This window comes from Folsomia candida, unplaced genomic scaffold (assembly GCF_002217175.1).
Source record: "Folsomia candida strain VU population unplaced genomic scaffold, ASM221717v1 Fcan01_Sc003, whole genome shotgun sequence".
Classification (NCBI taxonomy): domain Eukaryota; kingdom Metazoa; phylum Arthropoda; class Collembola; order Entomobryomorpha; family Isotomidae; genus Folsomia; species Folsomia candida.
In genome coordinates this window covers 2,374,148-2,399,564 of record NW_019091195.1, presented here as the reverse complement: position 1 = coordinate 2,399,564, position 25,417 = coordinate 2,374,148, and the positions used below count along the sequence as shown (strand labels likewise).

Below are 25,417 nucleotides of genomic sequence, written 5' to 3'. Positions count from 1 at the left end.
ATATCAGTTTTCGCAGCTGTATTTTAATTAAGCTTGTAGACAAATAAAAACTGTGTGTTGCTCAATAAATAAGTATTACTTTATTATTTGCAGACGAATATGTTAACATTTTCGTTTTCTAACCTGTCAATCAAGTAACGTGAGGTGGAAATTGCTCCAGCTTTGGGTTCTCAGTTAACTGCCATAAAAATAATGCTGATTCATGCGTTTGAACCACTGCAGCCTGAGTACGTATGTATGTAAATACATACTGTTACGTGACAGGCACGTGTAAATCCATAAATATTTTGAGATACATGATACCAAATGGGTAAACGTAATACGTAATTCTGTAAATTATAATTGTGTTTAATTTTAATATTTCATAATACCATGATTTCCATTGTATATATTGTAAACCGAGTGTTGATAATTTCATTTTGCGCTGTGTTCAATTTCTATACGCTTTGTTATTTGTAAGTGAATGTTATACGAACGTTGATCTTTACTATCTCCAATTTTTGTTGTGACAAGCATGTCATATTTTGAAGGATCCACTTCGTTCAATGTAAAATCCACATTTGTGACAGGTTTGTCTTGTCCATTTTGCCACTGGTCTTTTAACCTTTGAACAATAAATACATTTTTACAGTTCATTATACTCCATATCAACATTGCTTTTATTCATACCCTCCAAAAATTGATCCGCTTAAAATTTCTTATGGTCAAATTACTCTGGTAAAAATGCTTAGCGAAATCGTCTTCTCGTCTTCTTGAGAGGTGATCCGCCGGAATAATATATTTCTGAAATTTTTCCTGGTCAGTTTTCGAATGCAAAAATATTTCAGAAGGGTTAAGAACAACGGCATTTTCACAATTTCCCAAATGGTGTAAAAATCTGTGAATCCGCTTTGCATACGGTGACTTGGTTCCTTTTATGGCAGAATTGTCCGTGTATATTCTCACAAACTTATACGTCGCCATCAGATCGGCCCAAATGAGGAGGGCGCACATGAGATTTTTCATCTCAAATTCGGACGAATTCCCATTAACTTTTTTGTCATTAAGGGTCCACGGCATTTTAGAGGAGGACACAGAGTAGTAGTGAACCATTTCTTGAAAGGGATCGATACAATAGGCCCCAATGTGAAATGGAGTTGCATCCACAGCAATTATCAAAGATTTTGTGTTCTTAAGCTGGTCATCATTGGAAGAAGGTTGTCTTAATAAGGTAGCTTTACGGCCAAGAAGTTGTTTCCTTTGATTCCACGGTTTGCGAATTTTATTTCGATTTATACAATTTTCGCCTAAAACTCTACAAGAATTTGGATTCCTTATTGAAGTTGGTGTCAGCTTATTTGTACTCGTTGAAGGATTACGAGAGGACAGGTTGTAGCGAGTAGAAGATGGTCCGGAATTGTAGTGGTCAGTGGGGCGAGAGTCATTGACTACAGTAACTCGACATTGTTCACGGTGGTAGTTATATTCGGAGTTATGATACACATTATTTGAGATCAACGACACGACAGGTGCACGAGAACCCGAGGGTAAACCTGTCTGTCGTGGTTGTGATGTCACTTCATCAGACACATGAGATGATAAGCTGCTGCTACGATGAGCATAATTGGCGTAAGTTGGGCGATAATATTTCTTTCGAGCTTCAGGTTCGATATTTTCGATGGTGAAGTTACTCTGGAAGAGAAACCCATTGATTAACACCAAGTTTCAAATTTTACATGAGACATATGTGTTCCAAGTACCGACGAAGGTAAGGCTTCCGTGGTCACTGCATCGTTGGTTCTTCGTCTACTCACCGGCGAACAACTTCCCAGAGATGATTCATGGTCAATAATTAAATTCCCATCGTCATCTCCTGACCACGAACAACATCTACAACGCCTGAATTATTTACGATTATTTATGCCAAATTAAAAATATATTTAAAAACATAACTTACTTTTTTCGGCTGACAATAATGCAAATTAAAATGCACGTTAATATAATTACTGTTACTGCTGAAGCAATTATAATATTTTGGTAGTCCATTATGCTGACTTTGTTTCATATTACTTGTTGAGCTGCTGGTGAAAGTTAGTATTTTGCAAATCTTGCCTTGCACAAATGCCAGTATGAAATTTTTATTTCACGTAACCAGGAATAATATTCAGCTATATTAATTGTACAGGATGTTTGACTGTGCTTATCAAGAAAGATAAGGCAGAGCTCAACAGCTTACTATTTATAAACATCAATCTTATTGATTTAATCAGCAATGTCTACATAATATGTACATTAATGAAATATCACATTATGTCGCAGGTGTGCACAGTATACATATTTGTATTGTTCTTTTTCAGTCCTTACTTCACTGCATGTAAACTCAAAATCAATAAATACATTCTGTCATTGAACTGAAAGGTGTAAAAATCATCATTTCAATAATTTGACAAATTTCGATTTATTGGAAGGTAGAAAGTCCAGGTCATTGCGGGTGCAAAATCGGACATCACATAGAGCATTACTTCTGCAAAGCAACAAGTATTGATTCATTGTTCATTTTGAGTGCATTTGCATGCGGAACAAAGTCAATGCCACCAGATAAGCAACGACGCTTGTTGTGTACTCCTTGTCTGATTAATCACAGCCGAATATTTGTATCTATATCAAATAATATCATATTCTTTGGAAATACAGATCTGATATGTACAACTGAATTATAATTAGTGCATCATGGATTTCTTTAACGATCCAGCGCGTGGAATATGGAATCCACAGCTCCGACACGTGTTTCTTGTCCAATACATGATTTTTTGTCGAATCTGCACACAATAAAAGGCACAGAATTACGTAACTAGATGCGTAAAAATGTACATACGCATCACAAAGATTTCTATAAAATGATGTCATTACGGCATTAAAATTCGATTGAGAAATTTCTCCCTCATGGAAATCATAATGATAGGAAATGATATGAGCTCGAAATTCGGGTTCATTCAATCTCGAGAGATGATCTGCTGGCACAATAAATTCATTGAAAACTTCCGGACTCTCCTTCGAGTTCAAAAAAGTCCACCGTGGATTCACATGCAAAACTTGTTTACAACTTTGCAAATGATGAATAAAGCTGCGAACTCGAGATCCGTACAAACTGTTTCCAATGATGGCAGAGTTATCCGTGAAAATTGCAACTTTTCTATGCCTCACAATTTTTTCTTCCCAAATGAGTAAGGCACATAGCAAATTTTTCATTTCAAACTCGGTCGGGTTTCCACTACGCGTTGTGTTTCGAAGTATCCATGGCATTCTTGAAGCCGGGACAGAGTAAAATTCTACACGCTTCGAAAAGTGGTTGATAACGTAGCCTCCAATATTTCGCGGTGTGGCGTCCGCCGCAATAACCAATGTTTTGTAAGGGAAATTAAAACCAGGACGGTGTTGTAAGCTTCTATTTGAGTGGCGTTGGTTTCTAACTTTGGTATTACGGTATGATTGACCCGTGGGTGGAGATACACTTTTTGGGTTTTCAGGTTGTCCTGTAGTTGGGGTTTCCCTTGTAACGGAAAATACGACATCTTTATAACTAAGCACCGACGCCGTTGCCACTGATACTAGTTTTAGCGTGGTATCGGAGTTAGGTATAAACTGATCATTTGATGGGCTAGGATCTGATCGTCTCGGTTGAATATTTTCATAAATATTATCCGTTTCATATGATTCGGGAGACGAGGCTGGGCGTCGGGAGGACGGAAATAATTTAGGACTTTTAGGATAATCGTAATGAGAAGTAGACCTCGTTATTGTTAAAGGTTTTGAGTTATTTGAATTCTCTTGATGACTAAGAACCTACAATTATTTGTATTTATACACACTTATTATTTTACAACCTTGCAGAACTTTGAATATTGAATAAACCTGCTGATTTATGCGGAGTGTAACATCACCGGATACGCCCACCCGAGTTATTCCTTCCAAACTGGTATCCACATTTTCACACTCGATATCACCCTTACTTCCAACGCTCTTTTGTTGAAGTAACCTCCGGAAATACAAGAAAATTGCAAGTCCAAAAATGCATAGTAAAACCACACCTCCAACACAACTCAGGGCGATCACCACTCCCGTCTCCATGTTTGATACGAGTCAGCTACTAATATACCTGATCACTTATCCATGACCTTTGCAACAAGAATTGACCATTAACAATGCTCAAATTCATTCATTTCGAGTTTGTTTAATCTTGTTCATATTGCGTATTCGATGCTGCAATGTTAATCTTATCAATATTCAGACTATCATTTGTATGCAGTTTGCCTGATCGTTTTATATATTTACACTGTGCCCAAAACTAAGTACAATGTATGAAAAATAGTGCGATTCGACCTAATTATTCTCCAGTATGCGTAGTTTTTTTTATAAACGGACAAAATTTATTATTTCAGAGTAAGCATACACAGAAAAAAAACATTTGGTTTGAAGTAATACAGTCGCAATAATGATATATACTGCACATGGTAGATTAGATACACAGCTAAATACATAAAATATGTCGTATGTATACCGACACATTGTACATTACGTAACAATAAATAATCTCGTTTGTTTCAAACAATAAATATAAATTACTTTACCAACTGACATGGAACCCTTCATTTCCTTAATACGGGAATACTTTTGAGATGAACACTTTTCTTAACTGTTAATCACAGGAATATACATGCGTACGTATACCATAAATATATATTGAAGGTAGTGTTATAGCGCTGTTGATGACAACGACACAAACGCCCCTCATCAAATCTCTCATTTGGGTGGGTGGGGTAACAGTGGGGTTAGATAAGCTACACGTCTACGTTACGTACATAAATACATAAGCACCACAGGATTTGATTACACTAAATACAACAATGTTAAACTAAATACAATCCATCGCACGATAATAAAAACTAATTTATTAGATATACATGTAAGTAGCTTCATAAAAGATCTGTTTGTTTTTTTCGCAGGGAATGTTGCACCCACGCCATCATCCATACTGACACATACTCGTAAACAAGGTGTACACCGAGAGATACTTAAAATTAGGCATTATATAAACAGCACCTCCCTCATCGTCGCTATATTCTGCAAAATAACATTGAAACAAGTCGAATTTAGACTAGTAGACCATAGGGCACACGAACTTGACTCAGTCGCTCAAAAGAGTATCCTTTTTTGTATGTAATGAGTTGCTCAGAGGACGACGCAGTGCCGTTTGGACTTGGGTTTTGGTCTTGTCACTGGATTTATCTTGTTAATTTGTGTTACTAAGTCGTAGAATATCTGCAAATATGGTAAATTAATTAATTTATGCTATTTATACACTTTGACACGTGCAGATATTTCAGATCGTTACTTACATCATTGACATTGACCTTTGCCTGAAAATAAATAAATCAGAAATTGATTAAGTTCTTATATATACGGTCAAGATTATTTGACACTTTATCAATCTATAAGGTTACGACAAATGGCCGAGTTACAAAATAAATTTTCATTTTTAGAAAACTAAAAATTGTTGAAAATATGTCATTGGTTACAATGGGAAATTTGGAAATGTGATTTTTAGTCAAAGTGCTTATGGAACCGTCATGTCCGTCTGTCTGTCCGTCAGATCATTTTACGATAACTTTCCTTAACTCGTCCTAGCGACTTTAAATTTGGTATACATGTAGTATGTGACAAATGAGGAGTTAAGTTTGAAGATGGGCGAAATCGATTAAGTGGTTGACCGGTGGTGGTCATCTGGGTGGGTGAAGTATTTCAAAATCCTCGTTGAAAGCTGTAATTTGGCATCGAGATTGCTAATGGTGTCTAATTGAAGAATATGAATTTAAATTTTGCATGCTGGATTATGGGAACATTTTTGCCGATTACGAATAGTAGTTGGTGCAGGTCGTCTGACTAAAAGTTAGAAGCTGACACTGACCCTGACTCGGGCTAAATAAACGCTGTACACTGTTTCAAGTTTTCAAAATAGTACCCTCGAGATTTTGATCTTAAAAAATCAAGCTGAAAATTACGATGATTTCATCTTAACGAATTAAGTCTCTATGTCTGCCCATTCAAAAGTTATTAAAGGTCAAAGTCGTTGGTACACAGGCCCAGGAGATGTGTACCAACGATTTAAAAAATAATTATTTTATTTGTAACTCCACCATTTGTCGCAACCGTTAAAAGACCCAAGAGTTACCTAGATACTAAATGTCAAGCAATCGTGATATACGGTTCTGCGCGCTAACACTAAACAGCAAAACATTTACATTTGTCATAAATGTAGGACAGAGTAGTGTGGTCGTCAATTAAATATTTAATTGACTGATCGAGTAATCGTGATACAACTTTTACTTATATTTATTTTTCAGAACTTAAACGACTAGTCAAACCTGGTGCTATTAATCATGTCGGTGAGATTCATTCTAGTAAATGGGAAACTTAAGGATCATGAAGGGGGAGAAGAAGAGAACGGTGCGAATATAGGTAAGAATGTTAGATTTTATTATTGTGTGATATTTATGTTATTTATTTGGCAGAAAGGGAACAAGTGCACATTCAGGTAGAGGCTGTAGTGAAAGTCAGAGATCTGCGGGACAGATTATATAAAGAGGTCTACACACATGTAAGTATTACAAATATGAATATTTTTATACTTATTTATTATTGATGGCACCGGTAGCAATGTCTAAATTTGCATGTAATTTATATTTACAGAAAAATTCAAAGCGAAACATTTCCAGAGAAGATTTGAAGGAAACGGATTTCATTTTCAAATGTGAGATGGGGGACGACAAAAAGTTGAAAGCGGTGAGGATCAGTAAACAAGATGTTCTGAATATGGAAGGTAAGGAATCCCAACAATTTAATTGACATAATATTTTAACAATATTATGCAAATGTATATTTGTTCTAGCTACAGAGGTTGATTTGCATTCTATGGTTGGAGTACTTTGGCGTGACCCTCATCATAGGGTGAGAGAGATCACTTTTGGAGTATCGACGACATATGATCCTACCACCGCCGCCCAGAATGCTATATATTGTGGTTATGTTGGGGATTGTTCTATTCTGTAAGTGTGTTAAGTAACCAATATATGTATAGTATGTTTGTACTAATTTAGTCTCCTAATATGACCACTTTTTCTAGGGATTATGTTGATCCGACTTTCACTGCTGTCAAGGATGATCATGTTGTATTCCCTATATTTGCATTGAACATAAAATCTGCCACTGGACTGAAGCAATATAGGCGACAAAGAGATGGGTGTCCAGGCAGCTTTAAAAGCAAGAATACAGAGCGTTGGTTCGACAATATTGCTCCACAACTGAATCAGATAATTGAGTAAGAACCTCCAAATATATATTAATAATTAATCCAATTGTCTCTTGAGCATGTTAAAATATATATGTGTCTATTATGCTTTTAAGTGACAAAATAGCTGGATTAATTTCAACGGTCGAGATGGAGAAAGAGGAGGAATTGGTTGTGACAATTGTCCCTAAACAAAACAAGAAATCTGAGGACTCAACACCCAAGCGATTCAGGTGCCAAGTTGCAGGTTGCCCGTATATCGCTACCTACGAATATTTGTTGCCCTCGTAATAACCTTCCTTATTTTCCCTACTTTATATATCTATATACATGTTACAAGTACTTGGAATTCGTTTGTAGGCATATGATAAGTCATTCAGAAGATAGGCCATTTAAGTGTCCCGGATGTCCCAAAAAATTTAAGCGTCAAAGTCACATGGTTCGGCACAAACCTGCTTGTACTGGTCATACTGGGAGGAGAGTTGGCCAAGTCTCTGTTGGACCACGAATTCGAGAAAGGTCAACATATTTATTATTACTCTTTCCTCATCATGTCTGTTATACCACATGTTTTAACTGTGTTTTCCTTGACTATAGATTCTCTGCAATCACATCTCCCCCACAAACGCCAACTTGGTCCTCAGTCAGTCTTCCCCGGAAACTGCCATTAAGCGACCAAACAAATGTCTGTCTTAAGCGTGCTAAAATCGTCACCATCGACATGATGACGAGAGAGATTGAAGACTTAAAACGAGACAAGAGCGCATCCAACGTCACTATCGACATGATGACGAGAGAGATTGAAGACTTAAAACGAGACAAGAGCGCATCCAACGTCACTATCGACATGATGACGAGAGAGATTGAAGACTTAAAACGAGAGAAAGTGCAGCTAAAAAGAGAAAGAGCTAAAGCACTAAAGAAAAATTCCATTTATGAGTGAATTCTGCCTTTAAATGATAAGACTCTCAAATTTAGAATATCCGTGCTGACTAACTTTGTTAATCAACATTAAATGTGAGTTATACATAAGTAAAAACAGTTACTGAAATGAGCAAGGAATCATACAGCGTAAAAATTAATTGGCATTTTAAAAGCATGTTTGACCTTGGCTGAGGTTTCGAGGAAGGTGCAGTTGAACTGATGGGCGAGTGCGTTACCCTGATCCTTCCCCACAACGCGTTCCTCCTCCAGGTCACATTTGTTCCCCACCAGCACCATTGGTACGTTGTCGGTATCCTTTAAAAATTAAAACGTCAGAAATAAGCACACCCACCAAAACCATGATTAATACGGTGACTAACTTTGACTCGAAGAATTTGTTCCCTTAAGTCTTGCAGATCATTGAAGGTGGACTGGGCAGTGATGGAATAGACTAGGACGAAACCCTGGCCATTTTTCATATACAGGTCTCGCATTGCGGTGAATTGTTCCTGCGTATTCAAAAATATGAAATGAACGCAATTTAACTCCACTGCATAAAAATTAATATGAAATTTTTCTTACGGTTCCAGCAGTATCAAGAATTTCCAACATGCACTGCTGTCCATCCACTTCGACTTGTTTCCGGTAACTGTCCTCTATCGTGGGGTCGTATTTTTCCACAAATATTCCTTGCACAAACTGGACCGTGAGGGCAGATTTCCCAACGCCTCCACTTCCAAGAACTACGATCTTATACTCACGCATCTTGCTGGCAAATTCGGCCAGATTGGAACGTGACACTCGTCGTTTAAAAATCAAATCGATTAAAGTTTCCCAAGACTTCTTCAGGGATTAGCTGAAAATAATGAGACAAATTTTCTTCATTTTTATTTGCACGCGTTATAATTTAAACTCTCTCCTCAACTAAACAAACTAAACAATTTCATAACTAAATATGTACATATGACTCTACGCAGAACAACCTCTCCGCAAATACGTAGGAAAGGAAGCAGCTCTACCAGGTATTTTCCCACGGTGGGTAATGAGCCACTTCAGGGTTAATTAACTGAACTGCTATACAATCAGTTGCGTTGATGAAACCAAACCATTCAACCAGCAGCAGCAGCATTCCACTTTTTCATAATATTAGAACAAAGTACATATCCGATTTGTAACGGAATCGCTGCACTGCACCAACAATGTGAATCGTCGTGGAGTATTTAATGCGTCAAATTTCTGACACTCGAAACATGATTCTGTTTCACAAGCCAAACTACGTATACATACATTTGACATAATGTAGAACCGTTGCCACCCACAAATGAACATGCTTTGAATGTCCTCCATTCAAATATTGTTGGGCTGTTTTTTATTTGAAATCAAGTCAAGTGAATCATCCTCGTTAACCGTAGTAGTTCTACTTACTCACTCCTATGTACATACATCTAAAATCTAACCAAAACTGTGTGTATGGCATGGCCTGTGTCTTTTTTTCCCTTTTCATCCACCCCAAAAAGCAATAATCTTATCCCAAATTCAGGAAGTGAGTCTTCCTCTTCGCTTCCTTTATTTGACGGCAAGTACGACATGCGAACTCTAGGAAAACATCTCATCATCAATATGCCCAACATTTTACCAGTCAATTCAAGACTTAATAAAACTTCTTGCTCCGGGATTTGTCTGAATCTCAAGTGGTTCCTACGTGCACAACTTGCGACGACTTCCTTACACGACGACCAGCCATCATCATCATTATCATTTTGGTGTTGCAAGAAAACAACGTTACACTGCTGCCTATCTCCTCAGTCAGGCAGTCAGTCACTTATATGTAATGAACTAATAGAGCAATATGCATTTCAAAACCTTTATCCAGACACCATCATGGAGCACGTTAGACCAACTCGATTTCTGAACCGAGTCTCCAATGCGATGCAATTTCTCATGAAACTGTTCTCTAAATGAGATTTACCCGAGAAAATCAACCAACTGCTATTTACTGTTGCACTGCGTGAACAGTGGCGGATAAAGCCAACTCGGGGCCCCTAGGTGGGATTTTTTGCGATATTCAACGGTATTTTAAATTCTTAACTACAGTGTATCAAACAATTGAGTTACAATTGACAACGATTGACGTTTATTTAGTAACGATATGATGTCGTGTACTTAGAGGTTCTAAACTCCGCACGCGTTTGGATAAACTCAGCCAAATAATTCCGCGTCGCCGATTTTTAAGAACACCGAAATTCAAATGTCAGAATTTTTTAGCGATTCGAAATGAGAGCCAAAAAATAAAACTCCCTGCATATTTTTTTTGAACTTTCTAATATATTTTACTGGAAACTGCAAGGTCTTACGAAGAAAATGAGCTAGGAAAATGAGCTACGACAGTGTACGATGTTTTTGAAATTTTTCGCCAAAAACGTTTTTGATGCCTACAAAATATACAATATACTGAAATATATGTACAAAAGCATATATGCACTTTCTATAGGCTTTTGCATCTTTCAATTCTTTTAATTTCGCCGCGGTCGCGATTTTAGGCATCAAAAACTATTTTGGCGAAAAATTCATCTGGCTCTTCAAATGGCTCTCATTTCGAATTGCTAAAAAATTCTGACATTTGAATATCGGTGACCTTAAAACTCGGCGACGCGGAACTATTCGGCTGAGTTTATACAAATGAGTGTGGAGTTTAGAAGCTCTAAGTACATACACGGCATCATATCGTAGTTAAAAAAACTTCAACGTGCACTTAATTGTTTGATATTCAATTGTTTGTACACTGTAAATATGCTAGATTTTATAATATTTTGTTTCTGTTATTTTGTGTACTATGCATGTTTAGCAAGCATATTTTGTCAAGTTAATTAAATTATGCGCTCCGACTTGATACGGAAAATGAATTTGCTTAAAAAGAACTCCGATTGGCGACATTTTTAATGTCTGGTAATGTTATCGAACTATTTTCACTTCTTAGAGAAAATATTCAGTCTTTACTACGTTGCACCGCTCCCAGAAATAAAATTACGCCAGACAGTATCGCTTTAGAAATGACTGAAGTTATGCAGTTACTTGTAATCCTAACCACTTATGACCATCGTCTCAATAATTCCCAATTCAAAGATCGGAATCACCATGAACTAGATTGAGACAACGATTAATATAAAGAGGCCAACATAATTTTTATTTGACAATTTCTACATGCGATTCCGCAAAATTTTCTCATACTTTAGTAGCTGGATAATAAATTTGGGGGCCCCTTGACAGATATGAGACTTTTTTCTAGCCAAATTTTGTTGAAATATAATTCTTGGCACATATTTATTTGTTATATTTCAAGAATATAAAAAAATTAGTTTTTGCTTAGAAAAGGTCTCACCTCTGTCAATGGGCCCCCACATTGATTCCTGCGAAAATTTTACGGAATCGCATGCAAAAATTGTTAGAACCCCAAGAAAGCACCTTCCAAGATTACATAATCCACAATGGAAATGACTCGGTTACGATTATAACCAGAATCGAAGATATATATTTGAGTCTACCACTGACTGGTTATCAATTTATAATCGACCAGTGACAAATTTATTCCAAATCGGCAAAAACAATCCTAACCTAATTACCCTCAACATATATCCATAAATACTCAACTAACTACTTGTAGTTTCCCCAAACTATTTGTTATGCGAGTACTTAATAACAATTAACTTAATAATAATTTATCCGCAGTATCAGTGAATTTATTTTTCTAAATTCGTTGACCAAACTTAAGTATAGCAATATGTACACCACGCCGCACCCGGGGGCCCCCGCTGCGCGGGGGCCCCTATGTCACGCCTACCCCACATACCCTATTTATCCGCCACTGTGCGTGAACATTGAGTAAATTGATTCAAAGTGTGAACAGAATGTTTCACTTGGCACCGACAACGACGTTAAGTTGACAAAGCAAACAAATCCCTCTAATTGGCACAGATTGGAGTATTTGGATTTGAGTCTAATTTTACAATGTCCACCAAATAAGTAACTCCTCATTTATGCTGTCTGATTCACGTCTTTTGCAATCTCGTCCTCTGCTTTTAATTCACGGTATGATTATTATTATTGAGCACTATTTTATACGTAAAATGATGACAACACAAAGTGTACGATTTATGTGTACAGACGCGTCATTCGCAGACGTTGCGACTCGTTCCATGAATAATTATAACTACTAAAAAAAAAAGTAGTTTTGACGCCAGATTGTTTTTGCATCCGACATTTACCTTCAAACTGACTTATTATTACTCATCTTACATAAGTGCTGGTCTCCCTTTGACTAAAAAACACACCTCTCTTGGCTGGTAGCACACGCCGGGGATATGATGACTGACATGAGCACAAATCATGCACCTTTTGCACACACAATGAAGAAGATAAAGAGAAAGTAGGCCGAGTAGTAGGAACCTAATTATTTATGGATCGATCTTCCTCAGACTCAATTAAGACTTGGCCTTAGACTCTCCTCCTCTGATTACACACCAAAGTTCGTCGTCTCGTCTACCCACACATGCAGTCAACTGCACACAACAAGAGGGAAAGACGACGAGACAACAATGCATCACGGCTTTTAGAGGTACACAGATGAGAATACGGACATAATGGAAACCAAACTTTAATTTGTGTCCGATTACATCCGTATAAAGAATTAGTGGGCTTATTATTGCCGATATTGTGCCAAGGAGGAAAGATAACCTGAGACGACGATGCTGTATTATTCTCCTCTTGGAACTATGCATGTAGTCTCCTCAAAACAGCTCGAATCGGACTCATTCATTCTTTTGTCCGGTGGGAAGATTATAACGCACAATGATAATATACTTATCGTTGTGCTAAGCCTATTTATTTCCAAAGATATTCCAACAACTTATGTCTAGCTCTCTACCGATACGAGTAATCCTTGTCTTGTTTGCCATACATACATGCAAAACTGCATGACAAATTTGTAGATATGAAAAAATTTGTATATCATAAATAAAAGTAAAATAAAATACCGGAATAATGTATAAGCTCCAAAGAATGTGCTTAATTATGTATCAGAGCTCGCCTATTGTTTCACACTTTCATAATCTGTCTTCTTTTAAAGCAATAAAGTGATATTGTACCTCTCACCAAAATTCACTTCACAAAACTGACCATAAACTATACACTCACAAATTAAATTGGAGAATAAACTACACAGCTTGACGAACAAGAGTCACATTTTAATTTCCTGAACCAACCACCAAACCGTGCGTCTGAACCATATCGCTCCTTCCAACAGAATGATGGTGACTCCACAAGTGACTCCGCAAGAAGAAGAAGATGAGTAACAGAGCAACAACACAACTGTCATCCCAATAACCACTTGGTCGTCGTCATCATGATAACCAACCAAACCACCACATGCCCTTCAACTCCTTAGATATATGTAAGATGTTCTATTTTATACGACAAACTAACTTGTGCCTGCGTCCATCCATCGACTAATCTTTTGTACACATCACAATATTATTATCCGACCATTATATCACTGCACTCGCTCAACAATAAATAATCTTGGTCGCGATTGCAATTCACGTCTCATTCCTGTACCACCACCAGCAGCACCGCAATAATAGCGATACAAGGTTTACGGCAATGAAGCGTTTGCTGCTTTTGCGATTTGATTAACGTTGTAATGGAATGTGATGCTGATGTGGTTGAGAGTGAGTGACTGCAACTTTTTGCACACTCATCACTTCCTCTCCTACAATAATGCTAAATACCAAACTATCCCAGTTTCATGTCGAGCTGGCAAAATAATTTAACCAGCATTTTGTTCCTTTTCTGGGTTGCATACATTGCACTTATTCTGGGTTCAAATTCCCAAATGGCCCAATATCACGACGTGTGATGAATGTGCATTGGTGACTTTATTCACCTAATGAAATACTACATACATTAATACATTTGACATCAAACTGTGGTGGCAGAATGGAAATCCAATGGCTGACTCACCCTGACAATACCTCTCTGCTGGCAATATGTACGGACAGACACTGAATTTGGCTAGCTCAAGCCTGCAATAACTGTTAAATAGCTTCCACCATCGTCATCATCATCAACTAACCAACAACCGCATGCCATTACTACATCCATTCAGTCGAAAGGATAGACTTGTGTGTATGTAATATTATTGGTCGAAAGCCACAGAAACATAAGTGAAGTCACCAATTCCAATGCTTGTGGTTCTTATGGTGCGGCGTGGCGTGGATGTTATTACTGCAATACGTCAGTTAAACTCATCATAACGAAATATACTACTTTTCCCCTGCAGGATACACGGAGAGAAATGATGATGACGATGCATCATCACAATAATCATCAACAATTTACATAATTAGAAACATTGGCCAAACTGAAATTAAAATTCCAACGCGTATAAAATATTATTCCGTCGTTGGATAGGTTTGTAGGTGCGACAAGAATTTGTTGACGGTGTGTGTGTGGTGCTGATGTGAATGTATGGTTTTCTTTTCATCAAGTTTTCCAAGTACACAATCAATCAATACCACACAACACACACTGCTGAAAGAGGATTGTTGCATGTACTTTACTGCTATGTTAAAGTAACTGTTTTTATGTATTTGTAATTTATTTACGTTATAAAAGCAAAATAATATAGTTTCAGACAACCAGCGAGGATGTATAAATTCCTTTGAGACCAGTGCTCTCATTACAAAATGCAAAAGCATCAAATTCGCACATTGCAGCCCAAACACACAAAATTAACCGAAGATGCATGAGGGAAATTTAATACGCTTTGCATGTGAAAGATCAGAGCAACATCACGTTTCGCAAATGGTTCACAATTCCTATCCTTTAGCTGCACATGGCACAATGCAGCGTAGTTATCTTGCATACGATGTTCTAATTCTAATAATGTTTCGACCAAAAACAACGTCAATTTCCATGCTTGGCACGAAAAGAAATTCAGTTGCGCACCATCGCCTCCATTTTATCTTATTATCCGAAAGGGTAATCATATTCCAAAGTCTTGTGTATTCCTGCCAGAACGGACCCATGCATAGTTATACAGCCTTTAACTTTATGTTCCGTTCTTTACGTGGGGTGGGCACATACAACAGCAAAATGCCAACTTTTATATATGCACGTTTATTACGTATCTGCAAGCAAAAGGAAATGTGAAAGTTTTTTTTATAGCGGAAACGCATTCTTTCTTTAATTATCATACAGAGTCAGATATCACTGTTTGATGAGATACGAATATTAAACAAGTGCTAAATATGTGAATTTACGGCCTCGTGGGGCACTGTGTTTGTTCGCATTTTGGAGTAAAATGTAGAGAAAAACAAGTGAATGGCTGAGAATTCCACTCACTTTTAGTCACCTATGGGAGGAGGCTGGCTCTTACGCAAGATGAGAGAGTGGATGAGGATGACCTTTGGGGAATTAAAGTTCCGATATGAACAGACCAGCCAGCCACCAACAGACAGAGCAATGTCATGTCATCTCAATGTCATGTTGTCATCTAATCCAACCAACCATCCACCCATGCCTAGCACACCCATCCAACAGCCACTTCATCCATCCACCCACTGACCCAATTTCCATTTCCAGTCTGATGAACAGAGAGCAATGAGTTGAGGTTGAGTGAACACACAGACCACCACGAAAGGTAGCAGTGGAGAGAAAGCAGAGAAAGTGGATGAGTTGAAAGTCCCGATGGATGAATAACACACACACGACCCAACTATGTACATTTGGAAAAGAGATTTCATTCTCCAACCAACCACACCATTTACAAGAGGAAGAGACGCAAGATATGCAATAAAATCTCGGTACAAATCTGCTCAATATCCACACAACGCATGACATGACATTACCATTTAACGAGGTTTGGAAATGGAGAAACATTTCACATCAAAGATTACTCTTCGTACGAATTTTGTTAGAGTTTCTTCATTTTGAAATAGTTTCTCCTCCAGCGAAAATAATTCTGTTATTCCACATCGCGATCTGTGCGGTAGTAAATTCCTGGAAATATATAAACCCAAGCAGTATTATGCTCACATAAAAGCAGGCAGACTGGGCTATCGGGTTGATATTTAAATTTTCTAAAGACCAAATTGTTGTGCATAAAGATGTTTACAACGTACATACGTGAGCTACTTGTTATTCTCGTTTGACGCTCAAGATTGGGTTTCACCTCCCACACAGGATTTTGCATCTCTAAGGCGAAACTTTATAGATTGGAAAACATAAAGACGTCATTATTGCGACAAAATGCCATAATATCATAATTTGAGCGGAGGAACCCCTCTAAATTTAGCTGAATCAGAATGAACTCCTGGTTCTACAAGATATTCTTCCAGAGAAGTAGGAATTGCAGCCAATCATTAAATTTTGCATCAGCAAAGGAATCTTTTGAAGTTAATAAATTATCGACTGTGTTTGGATGAAATTCCAACAACGCTATTCAAGTTTTCGATCTTTGGTTGGATTCCATCAAAATGTTTATTCTGAACTTTGAAATAAAGTGAGTTCTATTAATAGCAGGCAATTTGATACTGCTCCTGCTGGACCTCTTCAGCCGCCTCTCTCAATTGCAAGCCCAGATTCTTCCCTGCCATCATCATCAACATCCTATTTGCAGGGCTTTGATTGATGCGAAATACTTTTGAAAGGATGATGAAATAAGTCCCATAATATTTCGGGTAAACTGTCCTTGTTGTTGCCTTGCCGTGTGGTTCGGTTGTGTTGCATGGACTGTTTGTTCTGTACGACGACGCAGGTTTTCCTCCTTGTTCCCACGAACCGTAGTCTGATGATGATGATGATGTAGGATATTCAAAAGTTGAATACACACAACCTTGGAAAATTCCCTCTCTTCAAACACACACACAGCAATGGATGGCTTATGTATTTATGCATCTAAAACTCATCATGACAGCGCGACAGAGCGCAATCCATCGCCCACGACGACTTTCTCCAGAGAGGTGGGAAACTGGGCCGGCTGGCGTGTGCACACTCTTTGTTAATCACATTTAGCAAAGTGTAAATCCAAGAAAATGGACGAATTCCATCGTGTAAGTAGATTTTCCTTACGGTTGCGTCCGTTGTAGAAAAGGAAAGGGACTGAAACTGTGTAATGACATTTCCACCGTGAGTGAGAGTGGTGAAGGGCGTTGCCTTTTTTGCCTGTAACATCACTGCTAATACTTCCCTTTTCACTTTGCTAATCTCTATTCGTTCATCTCATAATAACCTCGACATCACCCAACGGACGAATAAAAGGAAGAAGAATAAAGAAGGCACGATTAAATTAAAATAATATGGATGCATGAATGGACCCCCAAACGAAACCAAACGAACGCCTCTCTCTCTCTGATCCCTTTGACTCACATCATCTCAACATTTCCATTGCTTTCACTTTCTCTGCCAGGAGATCATCCGGATCGGAATTCCGGAGATGTGAAATAATTTGCGGTTTTCCCACATCTTCGTAAATCCTGCAACATCCAACTTTCTCTCCTCTCCCAATCTCCTCCATCTCCACCTCGACGAGGAGGACGAGGACGACTTTCTTGTTTACCCAATATAATAAGACATCCGAATATGTATGAATGTATGTACAAATACAACTGCAAACATGTTCAGGGGGCGTGCTTTCTCCATGTTTTTGCTGAACTGGAGAAAAGTCGAAAAGTATTTTCCTACTTTTGCAAAACACACAAATAAACCTGGACCAAACTTAACCAGGGGAAAGTAAGGGAAGGTTTGGACTTAAAAAAACGTGCCTTATTTGCTTACGTGCTGTATTTACGTATTTATGTACATCTTCATCTCCGCTGGCCCAGTTTTAATTCTAATTTCACAGGGTTGTTGAGTCAAAGTTTGGCGAAAGGAAGGCCATGATGCAGGAAGGAGGCGGAGAAGATTGGCCAAATGGAAAAGTGAAATGTGAGCTAAGTGAAAGTGGGACTTTCATTTTATTTTAAATTGCTGCCCCTGCAACACGACTACTCAACCAACAAAGTGTATAAGACTATATGTATATTGCATAACTTACTCATTTCCATCCTGCTAATAAAACTCTCCCATTATTATACAAGGAATGTGCTCAACTCCTATGATGAGCCAACTTTCGGGGAGATGCAAATTAGCAAGATCGCTAGCTAACCTTATAACTTGCACGATTCCGTTGGGACTCTGGAACTCGTTTAGCGCCTCATGATGAAATGTATTGTTGGGATGTGGTTAGAATAGATTTGCATTTTTCACCCTGTCAAGAAAACAGGACTGAAAAAGAACCTTGATCATCATCACGTTTGAAGAGTGGTGGAAATGATTGGCTTCTCAAATTCGAGCATCTTAACTCCTACCTGTTTTTGCGAGCAGTCTTTCAAAAGGGAATAAAGTCCTTGCAATTTAAAGTTGGCAAAGGTTTGCGAATTAATTTACAAACTTTTTTGTCTATCGCGGAAAACCGCCCGTCATCATCACCATATCGTAATCACGTCCTTCATTTCCGTGTTTTCCTCATTTCCCTAAAGCCAAAACCATATTTCTCTCCCCGTCCTTGTAATAATTTCTACACACAAATGTCGAATCAGAAGCCATGCATATACACACGACAAAGTATCCGTAAACAAAAAAGTCTGCACAGAAAAGCGATTTTCCAAAAGTTTATTCCATTACTAAGATTCTACGTGAAGGATTAAAATTCAGAAAAGTTTAGTGAAATTGAGTGAACTTGTTCCTACCTAGTCATTACTTGTCTAGTGGTTGCCTACGTGCTGGGGAAAGTTGAAAATACTTAATGCATGTACATACACAGCCAGCAGGTGGGTTTTCTCTCTCCTTTCCTCCGCTGAACCACCACAAACCACACGTTACATATTCACCAATAACTTTCCACTTGCTTTAGACGTACCTACTGCCACGTATTTACGTACCACTGCTGCCTGCTGCTCACCTTATGCTTACTTTCACTTCAGCAAACCCATCCAAACGTACTTTCACTTTGGCTGTCTTTCCCTTTCTCTCTCGTCTGCAAACCGTCAGAATCTGTGTGTATTTTTGGTGCGTGGGAAAGGTTTTGCTGTTCGGATGAATGAACGAAATAGGAGCCAAGTCAACTCTCTCACCGTAATACCAAAACCAGTAAAAGGTGATAAATTAGACTTATGGCGTTACATCTGCCAGCTTAATATCTAATATCCCGTTTCCTTTCCCGTATTATTTTACCCTCCCAGCAGAGCGCAACCGGAAATATATGTTGTGAATTTTAGGGAATATGTAGCGAAATAAAATTATAACTTGACAAGAAGGCAATATTTCTACACACTCGAGAGTAAATATAACATTCAATTCCACAAATGTGTGTCAAGTCGTGTTAACCGGGGTGCACGGTAATTACCGTCATTAATTATTACCAATCTAATAACTCTCAACTTTGTCTACCTACTTATACTTTCATCCGCGTGTGCCGTGATGATGAGGATGGTGGTTTTGGCAAGTCGGTGGTCGGTTTGCCGTAAATCATCTCTGTGGGGTCGTACCCAAAATGGTGTGCGGTTAGTGAATCAAGAGGTGAATGCTAACAATTAAGAGTAATGGACAAACTTTGCGATACGATGACTGTTATCATTAATAATGTGTTTTGTACTGTGAAGTTATTGTGCAATTTCGATTTTATTTATGTAGCTCTCAAAAAGAGTTTAAAACATGGGCCGTATTTTTCCTCTGCATTTTATATGGTCATCCATCCAAAATGGTCAATATGAAAAAATTACTACTGCTTTTATTTCCTACAAGTTTCTCCAGTCTGTATCGTTATGAAAACTTTGTATGTAGCTTATTCCTACCCCACTTTATGCATTTTCTTTAATAATTAATGAGCCGGAAAAGTTCTTTGGCCCTGTTGGCTCTACCTATAATAACTTTTAGTACGAGAAGAAGGTTACTCAGCCTTACACACATATTTGTCCTGCATTCGAGGAAGACTATCCGAGAGGAGCAATAAAATAAAAGTGGATGGCACTCCCACTCAGTCTGCCTAGAAAAAAAAGTGGTGGTGGTGTTGAGGCAAATCCTCGCCGAGGAGGGATGCTTGATTGAGTCCTCAAGTTTACAGCAAACAAACTCTCATTCTTCCCAGTTAACTCTTTCTCTTAAAGATTCTTTATCATTTTTTCCATGTAATTCACCTATGCGTTTCTCCCATAAAAAAAAATATCCGCTCTCTCTCCTGGACATCCTTTTCCCGTCTCAAGTTTCCATTTGATCCAGCAGACATGGCCAAGTACACGCCGTGGATTTAAGTAATATTATTATGAATATGTGCGTGGGCGGCTGTGTGATCCATCATAATATTGATGGATTTATGGGTGGACCACTAAAATAATAATAACTCAATCGAGATCCAAAGTATCAAGTGACTCGTCGTATTTCTACTTGTGGATCTTTAGTACTCCTCCTTTTTCCAAGCGGAGCACCCCACTCATCACGTTGAACAAGCAGAGTCACGTACTGCACACACGGAATCCAGCAATGGGAACGAACGGATTAAATTACAGAAAGGTGGGTGACAAGACAAGCACTGAATTTGCAGAGTGGGATGAGAGAGAAAAGGGTCGTCCACCGTGGAAACTACGGCTCCCTCCCTTCGACTTTCACACCGAGAGCAACTTTCTCTTCTTATACAACGACACTTACCCAGATATACAGTTTCAGAGATGATGCAGGTCTCCCATTCACTCCCTGACTCCTTCCTCGGCCAGTAGTTACATGCATGCACAGGTGTGTGTGTGAGGTGGTCGGGTGTTATACCACTCTCCGTGTGAGAGGAGAAAGTCGGCGGTGGAGAAAGTGCAGGTGTGTGTCCCAAATTCGACGACGCTTCTCTCAAAACTGCTCTGCAATAGAGAATGGACTCCTCAGCACTTCCCCTCACTTGATCCTTTTCACTCCCACAATTCAATATACAATGCAGACTGATTGTATTGTGTTGTAGTTCAATTCAGGCCCAAACGCGATCAAATTGATTCCCTTCCACTTCACAAACTCGTGGAGGAAGAAGAGGTGGAGTAATCTAAATGCCGCGTGCACCATGTATCCGTCGTATATATGCACTTATACCATTACATTATAGAGATGTAAGTACTGTAATGTTCTCCTTGTATGAAACAGATAAAGGTATTTTATTACAAACGACCAAAGCAACTCTTCTTTTCGCAACCTTGTCCTTAATTCGAGGCATTCTCATCATTTATTTACTCCTTTTTCTCCATCTCTCTTTCTCCCTCGCTGTCTTTGCCTATTCGACTTTTGGGCAGATTTATTTATTGAATCGATTCTCTCTCAAAGTATCTTTTTTTCCTTCTCTCTTTTTTTCTGTATAAAACACTTGTTGCGTGTTAATTACTCACGACGACCTGATGGAGTGGACTGGATTGAAAGGATGCCGATGGGGAATGCGCTCTCTTATCTTTGTCGAATTAGTTAAGAGAGAAAGAGATGAAAAAGGAAAATATTTGGTTCGGACCAAGCGACGAAATTAACTTACTTACCGTTTCAGCAGGACAGCACGGCCGAGGAGGAAAGGAAGAAGAAGAAAGCTCAATTTCTCTCGAAACAAGACAACGGACTTTTCTCTCACCAGCCAACAACCGCCCACACCCGACACGAGATAAGCCCAGCACTCGACTGAATCACGCTCCCTCTCACTCCGCTGGTATCAAAAACTCAACTTTCTCTCCAAAACTTTCTCCTCCGACCAACCAGCAGCTCAGACACTTACTTCTCCCTCTCGCCTCCCATCCGTTCGCAACACCACCACCGCCACCAACATCAGAAGGAAAGAGAGAGAGATGAACCACCACAGGGACCCGGAGGAGAGAGGACACACAGCCAAACCAACAACTCGTGGCTCCCAGAATCGCAAATCGTTGGAGCAGCAATGACGACGCTGCTTCCAGACTTACGCAACCAGACTTTCGAATTCACTGACATCATGAATGAAACGAGTTTCTCTTCTGATTTGTACAATTATGTAAAACGGATCGAGTTGTCGTAATTGGAATTTTCTCCGACGACGGTTTTCTCCAGGATCGAAAAGTCGGGCTGGTTAAATTGTTAAATTTTGTGGAGTAGGTGAGTGAGTGAAAGATTGACCACGGCGTAGACTGGAATTTAGGAGAAAGCAAAGTGTGCATGCAGGTAGGAGAAGATGTAGAGCAGTAGGTTGAGCAGATTGAAATTGAATTGGAGGTGGTTTTCGGTTGAGCTAGTTTTACCAAGGATATGGAGAAAGAGAAGAAGAGAATGCCACGGGCGAAGAAAGAATACGCTCGCCTTCTTGTGTATGAAATGATCAGCTCGGGTGAAACTCATCTCAATCTGGGCGAGGAAGAAGCACCTTGAAAATGTTTTTGCAATGATGATGATCATGGCAAAATATATTATTTTTTACTATTTATACTGCATATTGGGTGATGGCATGTAGATGCTGAGCAAGCAGGATGATAATATTGGGTCGGAGGTGGTAGTGAATTCTTATACCTGTTCAGTTGAGGTAAAAAAAATTATGCTCGACTCGTCGTCCTCCTCCGCAAGTTCTTCTCATCTATTTGCAGGGAAAACATTTCCTTGAAGTAAACCAATGTTGACAAGCTAATTCAACAAGAGAATTTAAGACTATAAATGTTTACTCGACAAAAATCTAGCTATGCTTTTCTTCTTTTGTCTCTTGCACGTGAGTCCAATTTGCAATTCTCTTTTTGATATCGTGTGTAATATTGATGATGTGGAGCAGATGGGAATTTGGAGAAAGGAAAGCCATGCATACACTTGAGAAGAGAGATTATGCATGCACACTAAAAACTCGCTATCTGCATACGTGAAATATTAATGGAGACGGAATGATGGCGAAGGAAAGAACTGATTGTGAGTTGTTTTTCATGTTTTTCATTCCGTTGTTGCTGGATGACGATGATGCCACTCAATCATCTACCTTTTCTGTATTCTACAATGTTGGTGGATTCGTTATCCATCATGTTGGGAAAGTTGGGCTTGAGGAAAGCTTAGCTTTCGCAAACTATCAAAACAAAATGTGCATGGTGCGTGTGAATTCTCGGATTAGACAGAGATGCGACCTATGACCTTAACCACATAGTTTTGAGAATAAGCTCTTTTTATTAGTAATGCAGGGTGAAGGATTTAGTAAAACAATGCAATACACAAAACTGAATATTATAAAATCAAGTGAGAAACTGTTCACTCAGTTGTTTGTGTTTTGTAGCACTTCCTTCAATTCCAAAATCCTTCCAGCCCTTGTCAAATATGGTGGCGACGTACTCCAATTCCTGCAAAATCATCATTCTACGTAAAGTTTTGAGTCGGCTGTAATAGGCCGCAGAAACTGTATTAACATTGTAAAATAGTAGTGCGGAGGGAGGGAAAAATTAAAACTAAGAAATAATTGGCGAGGCGACTTGCCCTTATTTTCCGTTTAAGCTGACTTGTATCCAGGAATTTTTTCTTGGAGAGTTTCACAATCAATACCTTCATTTTCTTAATCTTGGCCTTAATTTCTCGCAAAACCTGTCAAAATCAGTTTCAAATGTCATCAAGTATTTATGTTTTTTTTATTATTTAAGCAACAAACATACCGTGCGCTTAACCGATTCGTGTTCCTCAAACTGTGACCCCCACAAGAAAATGATGACTTCACAGACTCGTTCAACCAAGTATCGTGATCCAACGCCAACTCCGGTCAGGACGGTGATAAGACCTTCATAATTATGTAGGAGGAAATGTTGTGCTTCAACTTGCGAATCCTGTACAGAAGTTCCTCTGAAAAGTTGCTCCTCTGTCCGATTTTGAATCCCTACCAATCCCAAATCAAGCCTTTCACACTTGCCCAAAATCATTTTTCGTCCTTGAAACAGAGTTGGAAGTTTGTCCCAATGTGAAACCACAACGAACGACCTCTTTTCAAATGGGTCAACTTTTCTAACAAAATCAAGTATTCGGGATGGTGCGGCGACGTAGGAGGGGGCCGATGCCACGGCCAGTATCACGACATCAGGTTCACGGACGTACTTGAGGATCAAATTGTGAGCCTCCCCTTTCTCCCATTCACCAGTGCTCTACAATAATTAAATTTATTATAAAAACTACAATGAGGACGTATTAATAATTAGTGATTCACTTGTTCCAAAGTCAATCCAGGCAAGTCGATGAGTGTCATGCTGAGAACCTCTGAGGAGTAAAAAGTGAGAACAATCTCAACTTCAGATACTCCATTTGCACTTTGTGAGGATAAAAGCTCCATTCTTTGCTCAATTTCGGCTTCAACTTCGTCAAAGTCCAAAATTTGTCGTGTGGGATTGTGATGGTCAAATTCTACCCAACATGTGTGTCCTACAAATATTAATAACCGCATTTAAAATATTATTTCGACATTTTACAATGCAGGCCACTCACGACATTCCGCAACAGACGAGACTTTCACCAGGTTGATAACCACGGGGCAACGTGTTTGCATCATTTTCTTCACTTCGCCTCCTTTCGCGTCGCCATCAGCCGTTTTGAACTTTTTTGGGAGAAATCCTGTCCCAATCAAGGACTCCAACACGGAAGTTTTTCCACAGCCCTTGATCAAAGAAAAAAAGTTGAAAATAACACATCTCTCGCTTTTACGCATGTGAGTGGAACCTGTTCCCCCACGACGGCCACCGTTGGTCTGGCCAAGGCGGAAAAAGAGGTTATCCGATCATTTATGATTCTCAGTGAATGAAATGAAGTGAACGGTTTGTCCCGAGAATACGGAGTTGACCACGTGCTCCAGCCCAAATTCTCCAAGTACCGAAGGTTATCCATCGTATCTGAAACTCGTAATGTCAACAATCAAATGTTTTCTTTTTATTAGTTTCGCAGCATGGAGTTTGAATACATAATCAAAATTATGTAATGTATTATGTATTTGGTTACCTAACAGGGTTACGTGTATTCTTTATAACAAAATGTGGCTATTTTTACATGCAATGCAACTTATAATTTGGTTCTACATTAAATTTTAAAGTGTGTTTTTTTGCTAATTGCGTCAACTGTTTAATTCTAGTCCAGCCAACCACCACCGACGGC

The 25,417-nt window shown here is 38.7% G+C and overlaps 4 protein-coding genes across 14 annotated transcripts; 1 reads left to right on the top strand and 3 right to left on the bottom strand.

Moving 5' to 3' along the window:
- Window positions 1-53: 53 nt before the first annotated feature.
- Window positions 54-4,224, bottom strand: LOC110845754. 4 transcript variants are annotated; one of them, XR_004834282.1, is made up of 6 exons: window positions 3,892-4,200; window positions 2,890-3,822; window positions 1,937-2,798; window positions 1,740-1,878; window positions 714-1,671; window positions 54-604 (listed from the first exon to the last, which is right to left on the bottom strand). XR_004834282.1 is itself a non-coding variant. In XM_035849149.1 (6 exons), the coding sequence occupies exons 3-6, from the start codon at window positions 2,023-2,025 to the stop codon at window positions 518-520; spliced, it is 1,317 nt and encodes a 438-aa protein (XP_035705042.1). In that variant the 5' UTR covers window positions 2,026-2,798; window positions 2,890-3,822; window positions 3,892-4,224; the 3' UTR covers window positions 54-517. The 4 variants fall into 4 exon arrangements, 3 of the variants coding, with proteins under 3 accessions (XP_035705042.1, XP_035705045.1, XP_035705044.1); XM_035849149.1 differs by having other exon boundaries at window positions 670-1,671; window positions 3,892-4,224; XM_035849152.1 differs by having other exon boundaries at window positions 3,892-4,224.
- A 156-nt stretch (window positions 4,225-4,380) lies between these two features.
- Window positions 4,381-21,980, bottom strand: LOC110845442 (ras-related protein Rap1). 5 transcript variants are annotated; one of them, XR_002547536.2, is made up of 7 exons: window positions 13,279-13,965; window positions 8,831-9,104; window positions 8,629-8,757; window positions 8,432-8,563; window positions 6,209-6,258; window positions 5,376-5,396; window positions 4,381-5,298 (listed from the first exon to the last, which is right to left on the bottom strand). XR_002547536.2 is itself a non-coding variant. In XM_022091854.2 (6 exons), the coding sequence occupies exons 2-6, from the start codon at window positions 9,011-9,013 to the stop codon at window positions 5,209-5,211; spliced, it is 555 nt and encodes a 184-aa protein (XP_021947546.1). In that variant the 5' UTR covers window positions 9,014-9,104; window positions 21,841-21,980; the 3' UTR covers window positions 4,381-5,208. The 5 variants fall into 5 exon arrangements, 4 of the variants coding, with proteins under 4 accessions (XP_021947546.1, XP_021947542.1, XP_035705046.1 ...); XM_022091854.2 differs by lacking the exons at window positions 6,209-6,258; window positions 13,279-13,965 and adding an exon at window positions 21,841-21,980; XM_022091850.2 differs by lacking the exon at window positions 6,209-6,258 and having other exon boundaries at window positions 13,279-13,953.
- On the top strand, window positions 6,263-8,386 carry LOC110845441. 4 transcript variants are annotated; one of them, XM_022091849.2, is made up of 9 exons: window positions 6,263-6,495; window positions 6,549-6,634; window positions 6,727-6,856; window positions 6,926-7,082; window positions 7,160-7,354; window positions 7,441-7,611; window positions 7,685-7,843; window positions 7,922-8,045; window positions 8,109-8,386. In XM_022091849.2, exons 1-9 carry the CDS (start codon window positions 6,417-6,419, stop codon window positions 8,265-8,267), a joined length of 1,260 nt encoding a protein of 419 aa, XP_021947541.1. In that variant the 5' UTR covers window positions 6,263-6,416; the 3' UTR covers window positions 8,268-8,386. The 4 variants fall into 4 exon arrangements, with proteins under 4 accessions (XP_021947541.1, XP_021947540.1, XP_035705041.1 ...); XM_022091848.2 differs by having other exon boundaries at window positions 6,263-6,483; window positions 7,922-8,386; XM_035849148.1 differs by having other exon boundaries at window positions 6,932-7,082; window positions 7,922-8,386.
- Window positions 21,981-23,453: 1,473 nt separating the features above from the next.
- LOC118434928 (dynamin-related protein 3B-like) lies at window positions 23,454-25,400 on the bottom strand. Its single transcript, XM_035849648.1, has 7 exons — window positions 25,265-25,400; window positions 24,989-25,158; window positions 24,758-24,926; window positions 24,483-24,694; window positions 23,941-24,420; window positions 23,768-23,872; window positions 23,454-23,634 (listed from the first exon to the last, which is right to left on the bottom strand). The coding sequence occupies exons 2-7, from the start codon at window positions 25,151-25,153 to the stop codon at window positions 23,530-23,532; spliced, it is 1,236 nt and encodes a 411-aa protein (XP_035705541.1). The 5' UTR covers window positions 25,154-25,158; window positions 25,265-25,400; the 3' UTR covers window positions 23,454-23,529.
- Between the last annotated feature and the right edge of the window lie 17 nt (window positions 25,401-25,417).